General features: G+C 36.9%; 1 protein-coding gene across 1 annotated transcript in view; it reads right to left on the minus strand.

Annotated features, from left to right (window-relative positions):
- Positions 1 to 1,442: 1,442 nt before the first annotated feature.
- Positions 1,443 to 22,815, minus strand: part of mrpl13 (mitochondrial ribosomal protein L13) — a 63,163-nt gene continuing 41,790 nt past the window's right edge. Inside the window, exons 3-7 of the mRNA XM_028817755.2 lie at positions 22,785 to 22,815; positions 19,084 to 19,144; positions 13,122 to 13,208; positions 6,833 to 6,954; positions 1,443 to 1,938 (exon numbers count right to left, since the gene is read on the minus strand). The exon at positions 22,785 to 22,815 is cut by the window's right edge and continues 63 nt beyond it. Coding sequence (XP_028673588.1) covers positions 1,914 to 1,938; positions 6,833 to 6,954; positions 13,122 to 13,208; positions 19,084 to 19,144; positions 22,785 to 22,815 — 326 coding nt within the window. The 3' untranslated portion in view covers positions 1,443 to 1,913. The remainder of the gene's footprint in view (positions 1,939 to 6,832; positions 6,955 to 13,121; positions 13,209 to 19,083; positions 19,145 to 22,784) is intronic.

A 22,815-nucleotide genomic window follows, 5' to 3' on the forward strand; every position in this document is an offset into this window, starting at 1 on the left:
AAGAAGATGATCCACTGTGGCAACCCTTAATGGGGGCAGCCGAAAGAAGACGATTTAATTATGAATTGAAGTTGAACATCTTTTGGTCTAATATTTTGCTTTTTTTAACCACTGGAACAATCACTTATCATGTAGCGGGGCTACATAGTTAGTGTTGTCAAATGTTAGTACTGAGTGCGTCTTGTTTCCATTGTCCCGTTTGCTGTCTGTGTGTATCAGTAAATGCCATCCCCGTAAAGGGAAGAGGACCACAGCCTCAAACCTGGAAAACACCTGTTCACTATTAATCAATTACAGCCGTCACAGGACTATTTAAGTAATCAGAGAAGAGAGAAAGGGAGGAGAGGAGAGAAGGAGACTTTTCATTTTCACGACCACGAGCCATCTGTACCTGCTGTATTCCACATCGCGTATTTTCATCCAGTTTGTTTTTCAATCCGCCGGACTTACTTCAATACCCTCATCACGAGAGACCCCGGGGTCGGAGTTCATCATCCACCACGCACCGAGGATTCACGGTGAGGCTGTTCCATTTTGTTCCGGGAAAATCAAACGACTCATTTATCACTAGTTCAGTCAACCGTATTCAGGACAGTTCTTATGACCGGACTCAAGTTCACATTCATTTCCGTATCTCATTCATTTTTTGTTATTCGTGTTGTTTGTTACATGTTACAAGGGCAAGGGAGGGTTTTGTTGTATTTATATATGGTGGTGTCTCGTTGTTGATGTGGTGGAGGGATATTTATATATGTTTATCTTTCTATTTTTGCATTTGTCTTGTTTCATTTAATACATTTAATCAGTATAATTTTACATACCTGCTTTTGTGTGTTTATATTTACACCATCGATTGTGGGGAAAAGTGTAATTTGTTAGAGGTACAGCTTGATAGTTAGATTCATACTTGGTAAATTATCCAGGCCACGGGTCTTGGAGGTGTAGCTGCCGGCTGGGTAAGGGGTCGGCCGTTACAATCTGTTCCAGTGGTAAATGGCTTCTTCATTATTGACTGACCATTGAAATAATTGCCTTCTTTTTGGAAGTTTTTTTTTTTAACAACTTTGCAAGGTTTTCCTTGTTTGCTCTATTGATACAATTTGTTTATGAGGTTTCTCCAAATTAGCTATTAAAGGACTAGTGTGATATTTGTCAAGTTTTCAATTCTTGAGAATATTCATGGCTTGAAAATAGTTGCACTTTGACTGGTTCTCTACAGATGCCATTTTAAAACACAAGAACAGACACTGTATTTTTTAAAATTAACAAAAAAAAATGTTCACATATGTTTGAACTACTGTAGTCATGTCTTAACAATTTTGAAGAATATTTATGCTGTCTTTTTCTCTAATGGTTTTCTATCTCTCCCTCTCTCTCTCATTGGAAATGCAGGTTTTGCTGAATGCCAAACTTTCCAGTTTTACAGAATAAGCACATTTGGATTTCTTCATGGGATTAATAAAGTTTAATCTAATCTAATTTACTGCAACAAACATTAATCCAGACAAGCACACTGTCTTTATAACATTTAGAATGAACAGAATATTCACATTTCACATGCAACCTATTACAAAGTGTATATATGGCAATGCCATTTGAGAACCATGATGTTCATAAAATATTCACAAAAAACCAGGTAACTGATAATTTGTGTTCCTGAATTCAGATTACAATATAAAGATAACCAAATCTTGTGACAAAGGATCCAAAAGATCCAGAAACAACTCATTGTGTTAAAAAATGTGGATACTTAAATGTTACAGGCAGCAAAGTGTTTATTCCTCCTAAAATGAATGACAAGATTACAAGGGTTTGGGTTATTTAAAAACATCAAATAGAAAATTAAGCAGAAATATGTATAAGATACAAATACTTTTCACAGAATAAACAACCCACAATATATGTTTTGACTGTTACTTAATTCTGTAGTCTTCAGGCCTATAAAAAAGGAAAAAAAAAAAACATATTAAACTACAAGAAGTAAAAAAAAAAAAAAACGTATCACAAAATAAAGGTAATGGTACAATTTGAGGTCATTGGCTTTTATGTATTGTACACATATATTATAAAATGTCATTGCCCCAATTAGAAATGCTTAAAAACAAGTACACCACATGACCACCAATCTAATTGCTTGGTTTCCCATTTGTGATACTAAGCTTTATCCTGATCAAAGACCTATTTCCACAAAAGCATACCCCAGTCATTATGCAAGCATCCACACCAGAGTCCATGGATCCATAGACTCATGGGGTTCTTGCCATTATTTGTTTCTCCCTTCATTATGAATAGCATTTTCAGACCATAAAGTAATACTTTTTATAGTCTGGTTCTCTTTTCATTTTTTAATTCCAAGTGTAAAATGTTCTAAAGAAACCTTTAAAAATATCTGTCCCTCAAGCCTGGCAGCCTCCAATTCTGATCTCTCTCACTGTCTCGTTCTTTCTCTGTCACCCCTCCACATTTAAAAAACCGTGCTGATTTCTGGTGTGATTACAATATAGAATATAAAATTTCATTTCTTGTGTTCTTAAGTAGGCGCTAACCGGGCTGCCACAGTTCTCAGGCACTCTTCTTCTGTATGCATTTTATATGGTTAGTATGTGTTTTTTCTCAACGTCAAGAACTACTCGTGAAGAGCTTTTCAATATACAGTTCCATTGGAATTATTTCCTATGTTTGTTTGCAATGAGGTTGATTAACCACAAAAGTTTTCACCGTCTGGCTGCAGGAATGCTGCCCATCAATCACACTTCACCAGAAGGTACAGACACAGAGGCTTTCGTGCTTCACTCCCACCAATCTGCATTTCAAATGTTTGCTCGCTTGTAAACAAAATGGACAAGTTGGCGTTACTGATTAGGACTAACAAAGATTTTGCATATACTGTATTTGTGGCAGGATATCAGCTATTCAGAGCAGACCATAACAGAGGACTTTGTGGAAAATCATGAGGTGGTGGCATGTGCATGTTTATAAACAACAGCTAATGCAGGGATATGTCCGAATTTCTTTTTTTTCATCTGCTGATCTAGAAGCTCTTCTCATTCATTGCAAGACGGTCTATCTACCCAAGGAATTTCATTCTGTTATACTGGTTGGTATTTACATTCCTCCTGATGCAAATGCTCAGTTGGCACAACAGTTGCTAGCTGATAACATTCATTATTTGGAAAATAAATTTCCCAGTTCTGTTATTTTCATTATTGGGAATTTTAACCACAGTGACATGAAAGATGATCTGACCAGATACCACCAACTGATCAACTGCCTCACACGTGAGAGCAGAACATCGGATCAGGTTTACACCAACATTAAAGGGGCATTTCGCCATTTCTTTCGTGCTCCTCTTGGCAACTCTGTCCATGCCATGATTATGCTAGTTCCCTGGAAACTGGAACGGTCAAAGTAAACCAGGACAACTAGCCGCAGATGGACTCCTGAGGCTGTTGGAAGGCTGAGGGACTGTTTAAGTTCCACGGATTGGAAAGACATGGAAGGCTGGTGTAGCAGCACAAATTAATATGCTGATATTGTGACATCTTAAATCTGCTTCTGTGAAGATGTGTGTCACTCGAAAAAGACCAGTGTGAGATAAAACAATGACAAGCCGTGGTTCACTAAGGAACTGAGGGTTCTCAGGGCTGCTAAGGACCAGGCATACAGGTCTGGGAACAAGGTGGCAGTTTAATAAAGCTCTGAAAGTTGTAAAATCCACTTATAAAGATCAGCTGGAGAAAGGAAGTATGGGGTTCTCTGAAAATACTTACAAATTACAGACAGAAGTACTCCCAAGCCTCATTCTCCCCCATTTTGGCTAATCAGCTAAATGGGTTTTATTGCCGGTTTGATAAGGACATGAGACCCTGCTTGAACTCTGACCCTCTGCCTATCATATTAACAGCCCCCCCCCCAATCATTTCAGTGTCATCAACCCCCTTCACCAAAAGTCTGATTCACCTTATTCATCTTCCCTTGCCCCCCAAGTCATTCTTCTCTACTCCACTGTATACTTTCTGTGAAGCAAGTTGAGGTACAAAAACTTTTCAGGAAACAGAATATCAGGAAAGCAGCACACCCTGATGGAGTCTCTCCTGGTACTCTTAGACATTGTGCAGAACAGTTAGCACCTGTCTTCACCGACATATTTAATACTTTCCTGCAGCTGGGTAAAGTTCCAGACTGCTTTAAAGTAGCCACAATTACTCCAGTCGCCAAGAAGGATAAAATTTTTGAACTTAATGACTATAGGCCAATTGCCTTGACCTCAGTGGTTATGAAAGCATTCGAACATCTCATGCTTACCTACCTAAAATCTATCGCTGACTCTCTCCTTGATCCACTTCAGTTCACATATAGGGCAAATCGCTCAGTTGAAGATGCAGTTAATTTATGCCTGCACTGCATTCTTCAGCACCTGGACTCGCCTAACACCTATGTGAGGGTCTTGTTTGTGGATTTCTGCTCAGACTTCAATACCATTGTTCCTGAGTTGCTTCAGAGTAAACTACTCCAGTTAAGTGTAGTCTATGGTGTCTGCCAGTTGATTATGAGTTTCTTGGCAGGTAGGAAGCAGTATATGAGACTGGGCCCCCATCTGTCAAATCCAATGTCAATTAGGTTAGGCTCCCCCAAGGGTGTGTTCTTTCACCCCTCCTGTTTTCACTTTACATAAATGACTGTAGATCCATGGACACATTTGTAAAACTAACTCAATTCATTTCTGCACATCCATTTGTAATTAGAACAATTATTAAAACATTTGAAAAATCTAGACAAGAACAGGCTATTCAGCCCAACAAACTCAGTCCTATCCACTTAATTCTTTCAAAATAACATCAAGTCTAGTTTTTAAACTCCCAAAAGTCCTACTGTCTACCATACTATTTTGTCATTTATTCCACGTGTTTGTGGATCTCTGTTTAAAGAAAAACATCCTAATGTTTGTATGAATTTACCCTTAACAAGTTTCCAACTGTGTCTCTGTGTTCTTGATGAACTCAATTTAAAGTTTCAATCCACTGTACTAATTCCCTTCATAATTTTAAATGCTTCAATCATGTCTCCTGTTAATCTTCTCATCCCCCGTAGTCTTGGAATCAGCCTAGCCGCTCTTCTCTGAACATTTTCCATCACTGCTCTGTCCTTTTTGTAGCCTGGAGACCAAAACTGTAAACATTTCTTCAGATGAGGTCTAACCAGTGCCTTATAAAACTTTAGTATAACCTCCTTGGACTTGTACTCTACACATCATGCTATATAACCTAATATTCTGTTAAGACTTCTTAATGGCTTCTGAACACTGTCTGGCAGTTGTGACAATGCTGAATGCATGACCCCTAAATCCTTCTCATAAGGTGTACTTTCAATTTTAAGACCTCCCATTGTGTATTCAAACCTATGTGTAATACTTTACATTTATTTACAATAAATTTCACCTTACACAAATCTGCCTAAGCCTGTATGCTGTTCAAGTCCCTCTTTAATAAATATATTCTAGATTATCTGATAATTCACGTGGCTTGGTATCATCTGCAAACTTAACCAGCTTGCTACTTATATTTCTATCTAAATCATTATAAATATATTAAAAAATAGCAGCAGGAATGACCCCTGTGGAATATTAACATTGTCCAATTCTGAAACAGAGTTTTTTTAAATTTTCTACTAATTCCAAATTTCGGTATGTACCTGTACTGAATTATATGCAAAATATTTTTAAACCTGTTTCACTGCTCCTCGACAGTCTCCAAACTTAAAAGCGTATCCCAGTCCATCCAACTTAGACTTTGCCACATTTACTCAAAATTTGCCCTACCAAAGTTAAACTTAACAATTTTAGTCTTAACATCCACATTCTTCCAAAACACTGTGTTTTATTGTAATTGTATTATATTATGGTCAGTTGACTTAGTACAATAACCTCTATACCCTGAATTCTATCCTGATTATTATAAAATACTAAATCTAGACAGGCATCCTACTCTGTTGCTGCGTTAACACACTATGTTAAAAAACAGTCATTGAATACCTTTTTAAAATTCCTGCTCTTGTGCTCTGTTTTCAAGGTTACCCCAGTTAATATTCATATAGTTAAAGATCCCCCATAACAACAATATCCCCCTGTAAACCTGCCTTTTTAATACTGCATTGGGTGGTCTATAACACACTACTAATATAAGGTCCCTTTACTGAATGCTTTCCAGAAAAATCCTGATGTCCTCACTAAGATTGGGCTCAATATCAAATTAAAGAGGAGTTAAATTCTGTTTGACATAAACAGCAACCCCATCTCCTTTTCTGTTCTGTTTATTCTTTCTAAAATATGTGTATTCCTCTGTTATACTCATACCCATCTTTTTTATTTAGTCAAGTTTCTGTTATTCCTATATGATCATAATTGTGTTCAGCTACATACAACATCTCACTCGCTCATTTTATTTTTGATACTTCTAGCATTCAGGCAAACTATTTTTTTGTGTGTTACTCATTTTAATTTTGCACTTAAAAACTTTGGGTTGGAATTTATGCTACTATGCATTTTTATTTTTACACTATTTTTTGGTCCTTCATGTACAGTTCTAAATCTGGCCTGTCCTAAACTCCCCGACCCTACATTCCCCAGTTTAAATACTATTTGACTAACCTACTCATATGACCTCCCCAATACATTGGTTCCCCTCCTTTAATTCCAAAACAGTGTACACATTCACAGATAAACCAATTAAACCACAAAATAAAATGTCATAAAAAACTCAATATATACGTAAAATCAAATATCCAATTTTAGAATAATATGAGAACATAATAATGAATACTACTAAACACTTACATTGTCCATAGTCTAGGAAATGACTCTTTCTCTTCTTGGGTATACTCATTTAATCTCTTAGGTACTATTCTGGGTTGAGGAAGTTCTTCTGTTATGTTCTTGATAATATCCTCTGGAATGTTCTAAAATGATAATAAAGCAGATCTTCAGTAGTAAGTTGCAAATAATTTTACAGAGCTATCAAATTAACCAAAACTGTGGATTTGAATATTCAGATTAAAAAGGATATATTCAAATGTAGACTCAATACATACATAATACATCAACTCAATGTCCTACATGTATATTTAATCTGTATTGTACCTTTATGTACTATTTTTTATATTTCTATTATCAATATTTGAACTTTTTGCTCACAAAAAGCATTAAGTGCTTATTACTCCTGCACCTAAAAGATACATAAGAAAACTGCAGCTCTCAAATGAACATTACACTTTAAAACACAGTGGTTAAAAAAAATGGGGTTCACTGCTACTACAAAGTCATGTGACCAAAGAGAACCCTTCATTCTATGCATAATCCACATAAGAAAATCACACAATATCTCGGTTGCAACAGCTGTAGCACTCCTTGAACCCTTGTGTATGACTGGGCATTAATTAGGATTCCTCATTATCCAGGCTGTTACTCCGAATACAGACTTCAGTTTATTGTATCTTTCCCGGTCAAGTACAGGTTCAGTTGCCTTGTCACTGCTGGCTGAATTGCACTACAACACTGAACACTGGTTTTAGTTCCACAGTAATCTGAACATCTAGAAGCTCTTTACCAGTGTTTTCTGTCTGACTGACCAACATTAGAAAGTTAGGTCTATTCAACCAGTGGTAGTTCTGAAGATCTTCTGCAGTCAGACCTCTTGTGGGAAGGTCAGCAAGATTGTTTTTCTTATTACAATATGACCATGACTTTGGATTTGTTATGCTCTGATAACTCTGTTCCCCAAAAAATACTTCTTGGCTGAGCTATGAATCCGGTGCATCATTTAATTTGTCAGCATTCTAAGATGATGCCTTCCCAAGTTAAAAGGCTCTATATAAATAAAATGTATTATTATTATTATTCAGCAGACTGTTTCCTAGACTTGTTCTAATTAAAGCACCCATTAATTCAAGTCACAGCAGTCATTTTCATTAGTGGTGCTATTCTAAACTTTGAAGCCACGAAGCTCTTGACAGGTTCTACACCCTTAAGTTTCTTATTGCAGGTATGCACCTACACTGTATGCTCTCTTATTGGCATCACAAAATATATGCAGGTTATGGTAATAACTATTTTGTTTTATCCAAATTTCATACCATTGAAGAGTGGGGATGCGAGCAGAGCACTGCAGTACACTTCTTGTTGTATTCTTCTTACCTTGAAAAATGTCCAGCAACTCCTTAAGGTCAAATACAAAATCATTCTTCTCTGGTTGCCATACTAAGCCCAACTCCTTTAGCAGTGTCCCATGCACGTCAGAGTTCTTATTGTATATAATGGTGCCTTACTCCCACCTCATTCTCAAGTCTGAGAAGTTGGTTGTTCTCTTACATTAGTTCATGCCAGCCTTTGAAAAAATCTCTTTTGCATGAACAGTTACAGAGCAGGCTTCTTTCACATCACACGTACTTGCAATTAAATTGTCTCCATAGAATGATTCCCTCAACACCTTAACATATTAAGGATGTTTCAGCTCATATTCTTTTCAGTTGTCTTATGAGAGTAGCTGCCAGCAAAAATGGGCTTGGGGAGACTCCAAATACTACTCAAGTCATTCTTAGGATACACAACTTATTCTCTGTGTCATTAGTATGAGGACCGTATAGCTATAGAAAACTCACAGAATCTCTGTCATTATCTTGCAAAGGAATTTGCAAAAATGATTTTATAATGTCTGCTGTAAAGATGGTCCCATGTAATCTGAATTTAATGAGCAGACTCATCAAATCTGAATTTGGGCAAAGCCCAGTCAGCAGAGAGTCATCTAGAGACAAGCAGCCCCCAACACGTGATCAATCATCAAACACAGCTCCTAGTTTTGTGGTTACCTGACTACTGAATGATGAGGTAGGTAATATTTTGGAGTGGCCACCTTATCCTCTGTCTCATTAGGTTCTAGATATCATTATACCTGGTGTAAAGTGTTACATCAGTTTTCAGTTTGTGTTTTATGCTTTCAAATCTTTTCTTAGCAAATCTAAAATTGTCTAGACACTTCCAGACCATGTTGTCGCCATGGTAACTCCACTTGGTACCCACCATTTACATACCTTACAATTTCTTCAAATTTTTGAAGTGCCTCAGTTTCTTCAGAATAGTCTGCCCTCTCTTGGACAATACCTAGAGATTCAACCTCCCAGAATCCACAGAGTTGTTCTGAGATTTCAGCATTCCCATTAGACTGATGTGCATGCATGTAGTACCTGTAATGCTAGACACTGATGCTGGTCCTTGTACAGCCCAACCAAATGTAAATTCCAAAGCCATTGTTGTACCTGTCAGCCTTTCCACCTTCACATATACAACTTGCACATAAATCAGCTCCAATTAACACTGAAGGCTCAGGGTCATTTGTGACACTTTTAGGAAAATCTGCAAGCTGCAGCCCTTTCCTTTTGAGTTCATTCTGAATGTGTTAATCAATGTGTTTTGCTGTGGATTCCATACATTTTCTAGAATGTCTTAACTTGACTGCATTGTGTTTGGCCAATATAGGACTGGGGCAACAGAAAGTGTGAAGATTGAGTGTCTCTAGTCTCAGAACTGGTAATTTTAATTCCTTCACCAAGGTCTCATGGATGAAACTACTCTGACTACCACCATCCAGCAAATAACAAACATTCCTCTTTCTTGCAGGTTCCTCCTTCTAAGCCTTAGCTGTCTGCAGCAACACAGTGGTCTGGTTATTTGGTTTAATTTTAATTGTACTAGGCATAACTGAAGACAAAACAGCATTTCTTTTATTTTAAGTTAATGGCTTTACTTTATTTTGATCACACACTGCTTGATAATGTCTGTGCTTACAATTAGTATATGTAAGTCCTTTAGACTTGCAAAACCTTGATATGTGTTTGGGACCAAGGCAAATAAAGCATTTCCCTAATTTTAAAAGATTTTCTTATTCAAGCGCTATTGCATTACTTGGGAAATATTCTGCCTCATGATTTTGGACTGTCACAAAACAAACGCATTAGCGCTGTCTATATGTAGTGCAGAATATTTAGGTTTATTAGGTTTCATTTTATTAGAAAATAATGGCCTTATAAATGGTTTCTGGGCTGACTGATTATTTTTCTGTGAGTTAGTACATCTAGTCAGTTGAAGTGCCCTTCCCCTGCTTTCAACTTCCTTTTGAAGGAATTTTCTAAGCACAGATACCCTTCCTTCAGCATCTGAATTTGTCTGGCAAGTGTAATCTAGTACAGTGTCTTCTGGAATTATCTTAATTACTGGACAAAATAGCCTTCCATACTTATCATAATGCAATCCCCAAGGATTCCAAAGTATATATTCGAATTTCACAATTATCATGCGGCTACATTACTGTTGAAATATCTGAATTTTTTTTTTCTTACACGGTTTAAATTAAGTAGTTTTGTCATTACTACAATGTAATTTCTCCCAAATATGATCTGCAGCAGTGCACTTCAAAATTGTTGTCACTCAATGAGAGCCCTGCTACTGCCTTTGCTGCTGTGCCCACTAATAATAATTTCATACAGGTGAACTTTTCCATTTTGCACAGTGCATTAATGTTATGAATTGTGGTCTCATACTGGCTCCAGAATTCTTTCCATTACTTTGCCGGTAAAATGATCTATTATGAGCTTTGGCAGTTTAGCTGACTGTTGATTTAGTACTATCTCTCTTCCAACACTTCCATCACCCAGTTGGGCACTGTTACTAATTGATTCGCATGTATTCTTACATGTCAATGTCAATTTATTTATAGAGCACATTTAAAACAACATCTGTAATGCTGTAGCCAAAGTGCTTTACATTAAAACATACAATGAACATAAATGAAATAAATAGAAATAACGTACAATAAAATGAAATATAGCCAGCAGTGAGTTAAAGAAAAGAAAGAAGATGACTAAGAGTTTAATTACAAGGTCTTGATATTCTTGTGATATTCTTCTCCAGATCAGTCAACAGAGTTTCCTCTTCAATTCATTTATCCATTTCTAAAAAGCTTTCTTCATTTATTGACAACAGTAACATCATCTTTTTCAGGTTTCACAAAATCTGGAGTTCCCCTGTTTACCTCCTCCTCAAGGCGGGTCAAAAGCTTTGTTGTGGAAGCTCTTGCAATATACTCGCTTTCATCTAATTTGATCAAGTCACTTGGCCATATTTATTTGTGCACAAGTTCCACTTCTTCTTTGCAGTTTTCCAGATTTCACAAACCAAAATAATACCGTTACAAAATGTAACTTCAATAACGTATTGTGCATCTCTCTTTATAAAACAAAGTTTAATTGTAAATTAGCGCAACTCATAGTAAACAAGTTCCATCAACCTTGTAACAACCTTACATGCAATTGTTCTTTACCTTCCATCTTTCTTTACTTTCGAATTCTTGGTAAAGCAGTTACAACTACAATTTACACACATGCATATACTCAAAATACATAAATACCTGCTTAATAGTTTATGCTTATTATTAATTAACACAAATATTTATGCCTGCAAATTAGCAACTGTTACAACACCGCTGTTATAAAATTCCAACACATTGGTCAAAGACCTGAGAGAAATCTCACTCTAGGCACTAAAATCACTCACAAAATAAGAATTCTTCAGAAAACAACCTACAGGAAGCCATGCCAGATTATTTTCCTGAAAACGATGTGGATACACTGTTTTAAAATATATGTTCAACCTAAAGGACTTAGAGTAATGGCTGAAACCTTTCTTGGCTTGAAAATAGATGCATGAACAATTTTAAGGCTTTGTTTCAAGTTTGGATGGGTGCCCTGTAGTCACTGTTTTAAACTGTAAGAACTAGTACAGTACTCTTTAAAATTTATGAAAAATGCTTTACTTAAGCACAAAATCCTGTGATAAATTAATGTATACCATTAACGTGAAAACATAAGTTCAACTTGAAAAATACCAAGCAAGTCCTTTAATAGCCAATTTTGAGAAACCTCATAAAGAATTTATTTCTGAAAGGAAACAGAAATAAGACTATGTGCTCAAAGTAATGATTTTCTTAAAGGGTAGGTTCAGTATGTTTTACGTCAAAGATGTTTCTTCAGAATCAAGGATAATATTAGTTTGCCATATGAAACTGTATTCTTGCCTCTTGAAACCCATGTTAAAGTGCAAAGAAAGGCATACTATTTTTTTTAATTTATAAAAAAAAATTGCTTCACTTTACAACACAAGAAGAGAGCTTTTACTTCACAGAGGAGAACCACATTCCTCACCATGCACTTTGAGCTGTTGCAGGAGCCGCTGTGTCACTTGCGGATATCACCAACAATGCCCTTGTACCGGTCTCTCTGGTAAATGTAGCACTAAACTGTCATCTTTAAAATTTAAAAAAGCACAAATATATATATTGCACCCTAGATCTACCACTTTGTTTAGCTTAAGCAACCAACAGCCACTAATGAGGTACCCTATCAAAAGCTTTGAAAAACTTACTTAAGGAATTCCATCATGCTGACTGTTTACTGATGCATCTGTTTTTTGTAATGAAATGCTTGATTTTTTTCTTAATAATTAATAATAAATTTACATCTTGCCTTAAGAAGGGGCCTAAGTTGCCTCAAAAGCTTGCATATTGTAATCATTTTAGTTAGCCAATAAAAGGTGTCATTTTGCTTGACTTCTCACCTGTGATAGCGGTAAAGCTTACTTTTCTTAAGTTACCTGAATCAGCCTGGTCACCATTTTCATAGTATAATGTCTGATAGGTTCCAGTCCTCAGGCATTTTCCAGTATGGAGTGATTTTTACAAGCAATTAAAGCAGAGATGTATACTGCACCAACTGCTTAAGTACAATGGAAATGCAAAGTGTGAGAGTGAGTGTGTTGAACAGGCCAAAGCTTAAATAAGGTATCTTTAGTAAATATAACAAACTGGAATACTGAGCAAATTTATCCTTACAGTTATAATAGCCTATTACTGATATTACCGGTAATTAAAATGAAAGTTTAATTTTTATAACTTTCAATGCTGTAAATTAAAAAACAAAAAAGGAAAACACATTGCAAAAGCTGCACAAGCCCACTAATAATCTGAAGGATTTTTTGGTAACAAAAGCTTTAAATGAAAATAACATATGGAAATACTCACATCATCAGGAAATATATGTAATCTCTGCATCATGGTTCTTCTTAGTAAGTTGCGAGGAAGCATACCATAGACAGCAAGTTTGATGATCTGTTTAATGAGGTAGAGAGAGAGACACAAACATAATTTATCACTTAAAGTTAAAATGCATGTGCACATAATGTATGTTATGAATATATTCATTAGTGATACTGTTTTGCACTAAGATCTATACAGTAATATTTATATATACATCTATTTCCTAACATTGGTTTATATTAATGTATGTGTGTAGTTTAAAATGCAGAACATATGTTTAATCTATTGAAGATTGTTTTTATTATATTGTACTAGGGGGCTCTGCCCCCTGCTCACTTCGCTCGCCAACCCACAGTTTTGTTTTTTTTTTCCATGGGAATTGTTACATATGCATTATGTTCACGTTTGATAATGCTACGTATAACTGGCCGTGAGTGAATATCGTTTCAATAAAAATAAGACTTTCCGATAAAACAATCTACTTATGAAAGTGGGAATATCCAGAGCTGATGTAGCAGGTGGCATTGTTCTCAAGAAGCTGCGGATTTCTGGCCATTGTGGATTGTACGTCATTGTAAGAAATAAATCTGGCTGAACGATAGTTCTGGATATTGCCATTGCATCATGATATAATTGTTGCAATGCTCATGGACTACCTTGATATGATGATGGTAATATTACTGCTGTACCTATTTTGAATTTGTCTGAACTACTGATATTTGAATTTTGAACGTGATCAATGAGACCTTGCATATGTTTCGTTCTAAGTTTAGCTTGATTCGATTTAATAAAGAGACGACGATTAGTTGCGACTTTTACATATGCATTAATAATGAAATGTTGCGATAGATGTTAAGATGATAGAAGTGGGTTAAACACATGGGAACGTATCGCTAATTTTGATCCGAAATATTGTGTGGGTGTTATTCGTTTTGCTGAATGTGTTTATTTCATATTGTACAACCATCCTGTTTTGCCATCTGGGAAAAGCAAAAGAAAGAGTAAAGGGTCGGCATGTGGCGATGTATCTGACAAACGACGAAGCATGCTTTGCCTTTGGATATACACGGATATCTACTCTGTCTTTGATATCTCAGTCTTTCAAAAGTATTATCGCTGACAATTCGTCATATGTGAGTTTATTATAAATGCGACTGTGATCTTTCAGATTCATACAGACATCCAAGAAAATGTCTTTGTCCGTGTGTTGCTGCTAAATCTTGTGTAAAGTGCGATACGTTTGGATGTATGGATTTGTATCCATTATTGGCTGTAGAATATCTATTACATCGGATCGTTTAACTGTTTCAATTCTATGTTGCATCACTTCTCTGTGATCATAAAGATACACCTGACCAAATTGTGTTTTTTCAAAATTAAACTTGTCGTAGCTGTAATTGTTGCGGGAACACAGATTCTCATAGCGTATGGTCCATTATTGTGTAAACGTTTTGTGCATTGAATGATGCTAACACGAAACGATTATTGTAGACACATATATTTTGCCTGTAGTGTTTGTTGATTTCACATTCACCAAACAACAAATCTTAATTCTTGCGGAAACGCCTCTTCATTGGGAAGCAGCAGTACTTTTCCCTGATGGCAACACAAAGTAGACGATCTACAAGTCTCCAACTTAAACTTTAAAGCCTTACAATATCTACATACTTCCGACATATCACCAATTTCTATATAGTCGATCTCTTTTTGCTGTTCCATTATTTCACCTAGTAATAATTTCCGTTTGTTTGCGCGAATGCGATCTGTATTGTCTTGTTGTTGACACTTTCGAATTTTAGTACTGTCATATTTTTGAACTTGCACTGCGTGTGTATTGCGACAAGGTTTTTTGTGAGCCTTTCGAATTCCACTGCTGTCATAATCTGCTCTGCATGTGTATAGCGCCAACGTTTTTGAATGTCTTTATGAGGTTCTACTGTGTCTTTTACTCTTTGTCTTTTATTTCTGACCCCGTGTGGACCTGCAAGGTTTTCAATTCCACTTGTTCTGGGCTGATTATTACTTTCCTTGCCTAGGTCACTGTCTCATGGGAACATGCTTCCAATGGATGTCAGTAAGACGTGACTTGACCGCGTCGCAGGAAGTGAAAGTGTCTCTGCCTCTCTTCAGAAGATCACATCTCGTCGCAAGATTTTTTTTTATAACAGAGAGATGTACTATTCAGGGGACACACCAAAAATGCAGGGGATTGTTTGCCCAATATTAAATATTTCAGAAGCAACACGTGACCATATTGCTGAAGTCATATTTGCCAAGAATTGAAATAGCTTCTGTTTTGAAAGAAAGTGTGAAGATGCCTTCAACAGAAAGAGGTACCAGAAAACATAATGATTACTACATTGTTTGCACAGGCAAGGTACAATGCCTAGGAAGAAACTGAAAAAGAGACTATAATCCAGTCAAAATTGATTCTGGCATAGCTAGGTTTCATCTTAGTGATGACTCTGTTAAGATGTTGGTATAACCTTCACTGATAAGGCACACAGAGTGACAACCAATTCTGCCAATCTGATTTTGAGATGCTAATGTGATTAAAATGACTGTTTCAACACCGATATTTAAGAAGGAAAGCAAGTTGGTTACATCAGAATCAGATTTAAGTTGGGTGATAGACAAGTTGCAGGTGAGGAAAGTTAATCGATGCATGTTACAAAATGTGAAGGTGATTCCTTTAGAAAGTTGTGTATAACAACATCACTTGGTTTTAGTATATTTTTTAGGAGTGTGTGAGACATAAACCTGCTGAAACACTTAGCTAAAATAAATGAAGATTTAAGATTCTTTGTATGTCAATGAAAAAAGAGGGATGCAATGAGGAACATTTGGTAGAAAACAACAGAAGAAGTCTATGGTTGGACAAAGGAACTGCCAAGGCACATGGACACAAGGTGTTGGAATGCTGAGATACAGATGGGCAAATGAGGAAAAGAGGAGATGATACAAGAAGTGTCGGAAAACTAACAGAAAATGACAGGACAACCTATAAGGAACAATTGAAAACACTATAATAGCAATTGTGGGGGCAAAAAGCTAGGAAATGTGAGTTTGTAAGTAAATTGCGCAATGATTAAGAAAAGAAAATTTATTCAGGATGGCAAAGATGGGAAAAGAGAAGCAAGAAGTACTACAAGTGAATAGCTTGAAACATTCTGAAAGGAACATCATGACTGATAGTGACAGGATTTAGTGTAGCTGGAAAAAGTACATGGAGAAATTGCTAAATGATGAAAATAAATGGATCTGTGATAATTTGTTTTGAGAAAAGAGGTGGAAACTGTGAGGTTAGGTATGGATTGCTAGTATTTGTGTTGATAATAATGTACAAATTCTTGGAGATTCTTGGTGCTTCAACTTTTGCAGCCCTATTAATTACTGTATTTTCCTCTGCTTTATTTTCGAAGAATCTGTCCTCAGTGGGCTTTCATCCCTTTGTCTATGCACAAGATGCAGGTCACCTAATGCTTTGGAAAAACATTTTTATGCAGTTTTCAAAAGTAAACTCTTCTACAACTATACAGGCTACCACCTTGTTAATGAATAAAAAACAAGGGCAGGCTAATAAAAAAACGGCAAAATCAATTTGTAACATAAAATCTTTTTTTTTTTTTTTTTATCACAAGTTTGGTTGGATTCTCGAGGAAGTTTTTTGTTTTCCACTAGGCTGACATTTGCAGGCTTTTGTATGTTGAGGGTTTATTTTATAATCATAAAAAAATAATCATAGTTTGCCAGCTTGATCCAAGACACATTACAATAACACCCACTACAGCTTATACACATCATGCTGAATATTTAGAAAACTCTGTACAGGTAAGATTCCATTACAACAAATATACAGTATTTACATCAAAATTTTCATCCACAGAACAGTTAGTTATGTGGTTGCAGCTCAGTTGTGCACAACGATCCCCAAACAGAAACATTGTTAAAAAAAAAAAAAAAAAAAGTCTTTCTTTGGACTTTCCTCGTACTGTTTTTTTTGTTGATTTTGTTTTCAGTGATACCTTTTGCTTATTGCTCGTCAACATTTGAAAAACATCCATTGGAATTGAACTCACTGTCACCTTCCTATAGAAACGGCAGACACAAATAAACGATAACAGTTCATATTAGAAGAAAAAAAAACATTAAATTTTTGCAGCTCTTGATTGTGGCAAAAAGAATAAAAGATGTTGCCAGTGTCACACACGTGCGCATGGGAGGCAGCTAAAGGGCTCGAGGGAAGGCAGTTCTGAGGCATGCCGGGATGTGGCAGAGTGCACTGATTCTTTTTTTCCCTTGCCTGTAGACCATTCCCAGGAGATCTCACCTGGCTCTCATGACGTCACTTCCGGGACCGAGCCAATGGAAGAAGACCTTACTGCCTCCGGCCCCTGTGATGTCACATCCGGGCTTGAACCAATGGCCGATGATCCTGAGCCAGACCCATACGACCTCACTTCCTGTCTTCCCCTTTAAAAGTCTAACCGTTTCCCCTATGTGTCAGTCTTGTTTTGGACTCTGTATTATGCACAACTGTGTTCTTTATTTGAAGAAACATCTTAGCAGCCAGGATACCATATTATACGGGTGGCTGCCCCAACCCTTTATCAGTGTGATGTCTCATTATTATGACACCAGTGAATTCGGAAATTTTGCCATCGACACTGTCAACTTTCTTGAAAGACCGAGCAAAAAAAGAAGAAAAATCTCAGGTTGCAAATGTATGCGAACTGCTGTATTTGAAGACGGCAAAAATGCCATTTTATTGTGGTTCAGTAATGCTCGTTCAAGAAACATTCCTATTAATGTGGCACTCATTCAAGAAAATGTGAGGTTTCTAAACTCTATTGAGACCTCCCCTAACCTAATGACATGCCGAAGAGCGTCCCGAAGTGCGATGACCGTGTCTGCGGAAGATTGTTTATCTGTTGCTGGGGCAACAGCAGGCTCACAGCTCTGATGTGGCTCGGCACTGAAGCAAACAGAAAAGATCTTGATGGGTGATGTAAGGAACATTGTAAATGCAGGGAACAGGATCACTTGGCCACTAACCTGGTCACAACCCTGTCTGACTATTGTGTCTGTGTATAGGAGAGTGGCAGATCCCGCTACAATAAATAACCATGCTGATGTTTCAAGAGGAATAAAGCTGGTTTTGCTAAAGTACTGAGACTCGTCTTGTGTTTTGGGGTGTAAGACAGGGACTTATAGTGCGACCATGATCTTTAAGGATTCTCTTCTGTGGTGCTTCACTGCAGCGCTGTGAGCCTGCTGTTGCCCTGCCCTGGCAACGGACAACCAGAATTTCACAGACGTGGCAATCGCGCTTCGGGACGCACTTTAGCGTGATGTTCCCGTTTTTGGGGGGGTTGGGGAGTTGATAAGGATCCCAAAAGAGTTCAGAATCCTCACAATATGAAGAAGAAGAAAAGGATGATTTGGCTTCTGATTGATAACTGTGCTGCCCAATACATGTTTCCATATTTAAATAATGTTCATGTTGAATTCCTCCCACCCAATTGCACGGCAGTGCTTCAGCCATTGGATTTGGGCATCATTTGCACCCTGAAAGTATATTACCGCAAGGAAATGTTGAGAAAAATTCTCATCAGCATAACTTGTAGACAGGAGAGGATTACAATTAACGCGAAAGAAGCTATTGAAATGATTGCAAATGCCTGAAAGCAAGTTAAAGAAAGCACTATAGTGACAAATACAGAATCTCATTGCAACGAAATTTTCATTACAACTAAATATTTTTTAGGTCCATGGCAGTTCGTTGTAACGAAATTTTACCCGTATATTAATTCCCAGCAAAACCACATAATTGCAAGTCTAAAAAACACTGCTCAAAAAACTCACCACAAAATGAAATGCATAACTGTTGATAATTACACACGTTATCACAGAATGAAAGAAGCATGAGAACAGAATGAAAGCTTACCGCTGTAGGATCCTTTAAATGAAGCTGTGCAGCTGTTACTTGTTTAAATCCACCGGGATAACTACAATTAAAAACAGTTTATTTTTACTGAGGAAGAAACCTATTTTGTTATAACAATATAATTTAGGAAAACAACTACAGAAGCCTGACCAATTTTTCACTTAAAACAAAGTTAGAAAATAAGAATTCCGAATAAAATAAATTATACACAATGCATTTACAGAAACAAATCTTATATTTTCTACAAATAATCACATCAGGGCTAGACCAATGTATTCACCCAGTAATTCTTTCATAGCTTCACTTATCCATTTTAGATTCATTGGAAACTGGAGCCTATCCTGGTCTCCCTGGGTTCAAGGCAGAAAACAATCTTCAGCAGGTAGTATGTTTACCAAATTCTAATAACAAATATGAAAATATTTTCATTATGAGGGACCAAGAGCAGTGTTTAGCACTACTATCTTACAGATGTGGAGGCCTTGGTTTGATTCCAGGCTTACTCAGTCTGTGTGGAGTTTCCAGTCCATTTCCCCCCCACATAATATGTTAATTTACAGTAAGTATAGAAGTATGCAGCATGTACCCTGCCTGGAAAATCTTTAGTAACTGAATGCTTAAACACCAGCAATTGTTATATCAAAATGAATGAAAAATATTTAAAAAACATTATCATATAACATATTTTAAAGACACTCATATCCAAGATCTTATTATTATTATTAAAAAAATCTTAATGTCAAAATAGAAGAAAGGACATACTGTAAAAAACCATACATGTCTGGTAACAAAAGATCACTGAACTGAGCACTGGAATTTTACTTCTAAATTATAACTGATCTGAAATACAGTGTTCAACTATTTCAGCTTTTGTAAATACACAGTTCAGGGGAAAATATAATCTATATGTGCAAGAAATTTTCAGCTACACTTATATCAGACACTGAAAACAGCAGTTTGTAAATCTGTATAAATAAAACTGTAATCTGTTTGCCAATAACACAAAAACAGCTGAACTGATTTTCACGAAATTTTGTACATTGCCATTATTTGAACTTGAAATATATGCTGTATGGTGAATTGGGGTTTGCAGTCAAAGGCAACCCAAAATTCAGTGCTGACATCAGAACAATAATTCCCATCAGGCAGCAGGAACATGCTCAGACAGAGGGAAGGACTTTCTAAACTCCAAAACCATCTTTTAAGAGAGTTTTGTGGTTGTGAAATCACAAGCAAAATAAAGTTTGAGACTGGAGATTGGAGCCTGAGACATACTATCATGTTGATGTCATCCTAGTGAGTGGAAGTGAAATTGCTGATTGATTTCTGTTCTGAGGTGTTAAAGTTAATTAACACTAGAATCCCTGAAGCCTACGAAAAAACTTGTAATCCCGGGCCACCTTAAATTCCTTCACACCACTCCTCATCAGCTTCTTTTGTTTTACAAATGTGTGGATCAGCACAAGTAGCAAGCAGGCTGCGATCCCATCCCCTCAACCACGACGGAGTTGAAGTCAGTCGCAAATTTTTCCCAGCTCAAATCTCTTTATCATGGTGTGAAGAACCTGGAGTTGTATCGGGTAAATAATATATCATTATTTGAAATACATGCGTTTCATGTGTGTTCTGTGTCTTCAAATATCTGTGCAAGTGAAGGATGACACGAAATGCAAGGCAAGAAATGCTGAACATATAACTAAAATAGAAACTTTTTCCATGTTATACTAATAATGACATGAAGTGTATAATGTGTGAAGACTTTAGTCCAAATATCAAATAAACACGTGCACTTTTGTTCAAGAATATAACCAAAGAAAAAAAAACTTTCACTTTACATGCTGCTGTCAATGAGTTAAAAACTCAAATGCCAGTCGACAGAAAGTTGATAAGTATTTTTGGATGGTGCAGAGGTAAGAACTGCTTGGTGAATTCTGTAAGCCCAGCCTGATCTGTTGCAGCATCCAAACGGTGCCATCTTTCGCCTTTATGCCTGGTGCAGCTGTGTTGTTCTTATGTGTGAGTGGATGTTTCTAGAGGGAAGGGCTTCTGTTCTCTTTCTTCAATGTAGAACCCTCAACCTCATCTGAGTACACCTATAGCACATTTTTATTTGAAAACTAGCAGTGTCAGATCGGGGGGAGCGTGAACAATATAAAAATAACCATATAAACATATGGTTTCTACTTCGTGGATTTTCTTATTTCGCGGGTGGCTCTGGAACGCAACCCCCGCGATGGAGGAGGGATTACTGTAATAGTCGCCGAGGTCACAAAGGACCCCAGGGTAACTTCTAAGCAACTGAAGGCCTCTCTCACATTGGCTAATGTTCATGTTCATGAGTCCACCATCAGGAGAACACTGAACAACAATGGTGTGCATGGCAGGGCTGCAAGGAGAAAGCCACTGCTCTCCAAAAAAAACATTGCTGCTCGTCCGCAGTTTGCTAAAGATCATGTGGACAAACCAGAAGGCTATTGGAAGAATGTTTTGTGGACGGATGAGACCAAAATAACGCTTTTCATTTAAACCAAAAAGTTCTATGTTTGGAGAAAGGAAAACACTGCATTTCAGCATAAGAACCTTATCCCATCTGTGAAACATGGTGGTGGTTGTATCATGGTTTGTGCCTATTTTGCTGCATCTGGGCCAGGACGGCTTGCCTTCATTAATGGAACAATGAATTCTGAATTATATCAGAGAATTCTAAAAGAAAATGTCAGGACATCTGTCCATGAACTGAATCTCAAGAGAAGGTGGGTCATGCAGCAAGACAATGACCCTAAGCACACAAGTCGTTCTACCAAAGAATGGTTAAAGAAGAATAAAGTTAATGTTTTGGAATGGCCAAGTCAACGTCCTGACCTTAATCCAATTGAAATGTTGTGGAAGGACCTGAAGCGAGCAGTTAATGTAAGGAAACCCACCAACATCCCAGAGTTGAAGCTGTTCTGTACAGAACAATGGGCTAAAATTCCTCCAAGCCGGTGTGCAGGACTGATCAGCAGTTACCGGAAACATTTAGTTGCAGTTATTGCTGCAAAGGGGATCACACCAGATACTGAAAGCAAAGGTTCACATACTTTTGCCACTCACAAATATGTAATATTCAATCATTATCATTTTCATTACCATTATCAGCCCAGGGCCACAATCAGGCAATCGTACATACAACTGCTCCCCAACATATAAAAAGGGTAGCACAAGATCAGAAAAGGGAAAGAAGACAACAAGAGAGAATGGAGGTTAAAGAAAGGCAGAAGCTTGAGAGACAGAGAGATGGTGTGAAGAAAAGAAGGATGTTTCTAAACATGTTTGCACCTTGCAAGCTTATAAACAAACGCCCCTTTTACAGATGTTCAAAATATTTTGTAATTTAAAAAGATCGAAGTGTAATACTACAGTTTTTTGCAACATCTCTTGGGCTGGTATGGGTTGAACTATAAAGACCACCTGTAATACTCTTAAAATTAATTCATGCTCTGTGTAAGACTCTGTATAAGACCTGTGATATTCCTAGCATATTATGCTATACATTTTAGGTATTTGAGAGCCTATTCCAGCACAATAGTCAAAGAGAATGATCCTTTAAGGGATGCTTCAGAAAGGTGCAAATCCATCAAAGCTATGTTATCAAAAAAAAAACACAACCCCCCCCCCCCCAACAATATCTGGGTTTAAAGGACATCACGAAACATACTTACCCAGTGTGAGAAGAGTATACTTTTTGTTCCC

The sequence above is a fragment of the Erpetoichthys calabaricus genome, chromosome 13 (assembly GCF_900747795.2).
Source record: "Erpetoichthys calabaricus chromosome 13, fErpCal1.3, whole genome shotgun sequence".
NCBI lineage: Eukaryota > Metazoa > Chordata > Cladistia > Polypteriformes > Polypteridae > Erpetoichthys > Erpetoichthys calabaricus.